The sequence below is a fragment of the Chaetura pelagica genome, unplaced genomic scaffold (genome assembly GCF_000747805.2).
Source record: "Chaetura pelagica isolate M959 unplaced genomic scaffold, ChaPel_1.0 scaffold69, whole genome shotgun sequence".
NCBI lineage: Eukaryota > Metazoa > Chordata > Aves > Apodiformes > Apodidae > Chaetura > Chaetura pelagica.
The window spans coordinates 8,288,474-8,289,920 of NW_009970724.1; the positions used below are offsets into that span (position 1 = coordinate 8,288,474).

The 1,447-nt window shown below is 47.3% G+C and overlaps 1 protein-coding gene across 1 annotated transcript in view; it reads right to left on the minus strand.

Moving 5' to 3' along the window:
* The window catches only part of TGFBR3 (transforming growth factor, beta receptor III), a 109,367-nt gene that overhangs the window by 107,441 nt on the left and 479 nt on the right, over positions 1-1,447 (minus strand). Inside the window, exon 2 of the mRNA XM_010006749.1 lies at positions 1,320-1,445. Coding sequence (XP_010005051.1) covers positions 1,320-1,445 — 126 coding nt within the window. The remainder of the gene's footprint in view (positions 1-1,319; positions 1,446-1,447) is intronic.

Genomic DNA, 1,447 nt, shown 5'->3' on the forward strand with positions numbered 1-1,447 from the left:
AATGCCGAGCACCGGCTGCAGCACTTGGTGTCAGCCCAGGTCTGTGTCCTCACAAGAGCAGCCCTTCCTCAGCTAGGATTCAAGCCCCGTGATCTTTCATGGGTGAAACTGGAACTCTTCAAATGAATAAGCATCTTTCATTAGCATTTTGCTAACACTTTTTTTGGAAATGCTTCAACAGGACACCTGTGCAGTGCTAGTTAAAACCCAGCTATCAACTCCTGTTGTCCCTGGCATTCATGGAAAAAAACGAGGACTGTAAGGGAAATCAAGTATTCCTGGCAAGAAGTGATAAACAAGTAGATTTTGTCTTCGGAAGAAGTTGTCTTTACACGTGTAGTTTTAAAGTCTTCCACATGTGAGACTACAACAGCAACAGTGCTCCAGGTCACTGTGAGCTGAATGTAGCTGGTCCCACAAGCCATCAAAAAGCAGGTGGCTCTCACACCTTGGGCTTTCTCCTCAGAGGGGGCTCAATACCAGCCTGCTGGCCTCATCCAAAAAAAAAAGTAAGTAATTAATTTAGTATAAATACAGACCCAACCAGGAAAATTCCTTTCTTAGAACAAAATAATAGCATTTACTCATCCAAGTCTCTCTCCAATACGTTACAAACCATATCAAGAGGTTTCTGTTAAAACCAAACTGTGCTGATGATAATTAATTTGAGAAGGAAACAATACATTATTGCAATTAAATAATAACAGCTACTGCTTAATGGAACCGAGGTAAGTAGATTTACATCTGGTTACGTCCAAAGCAAGTGGAAAAGATATAATGACACGCACAGCTAAAGCCTTTGGGGAAAAACAAAACAAAACAAAAAAAAAAACACAACACAAGAAGCATCATCTCCCATACTGCTTGACTTCAATGACCATAACTTTGGAATCATAAGCACAACTGAAACCAGAGCAAGTTTAAAAATTATTTCATTTACATGTAACTTAACTGGCATACTGCTGCTGGGAGAGATGCACTCAGGAGGCTGCAGAGCATCGACTCCTGCACATCCCTTGCAGAATACGCGACGGTAAATCCCACAGGTCAACAATTCCTCACTGAAGTTATAAAGAACCGACACGGTATCAGCCTCTGTATCACTTTTGCACACAGTGAATTTGCACCCTGCTAGCAGCCTAATTTCACAGCTGGCTTCGTGAAGGGCACGGTGAGCCCGGCACGCACCGTGGTGTCAACATCTGTAAGGATTTAACTTGGTGCCCATGAGTAACTCGCCCAGCACGTACCAACCAGCCTGACACAGCCCATTTTCTTTGGGACACCTGCAGCTCTCCCCCGCCAGACGCCCACCTCACGGCTCCGTTCCCGCCCGCTGCCCGCGCTCCCCACCGCGCACACGGACACTGCCCGCCCGCCCGCTCAGCTCGGCAGCTCCGCGGAGGCCACCGGCCCCCCGGGGGACCCTCCCGCCGCCGCCCCCGCT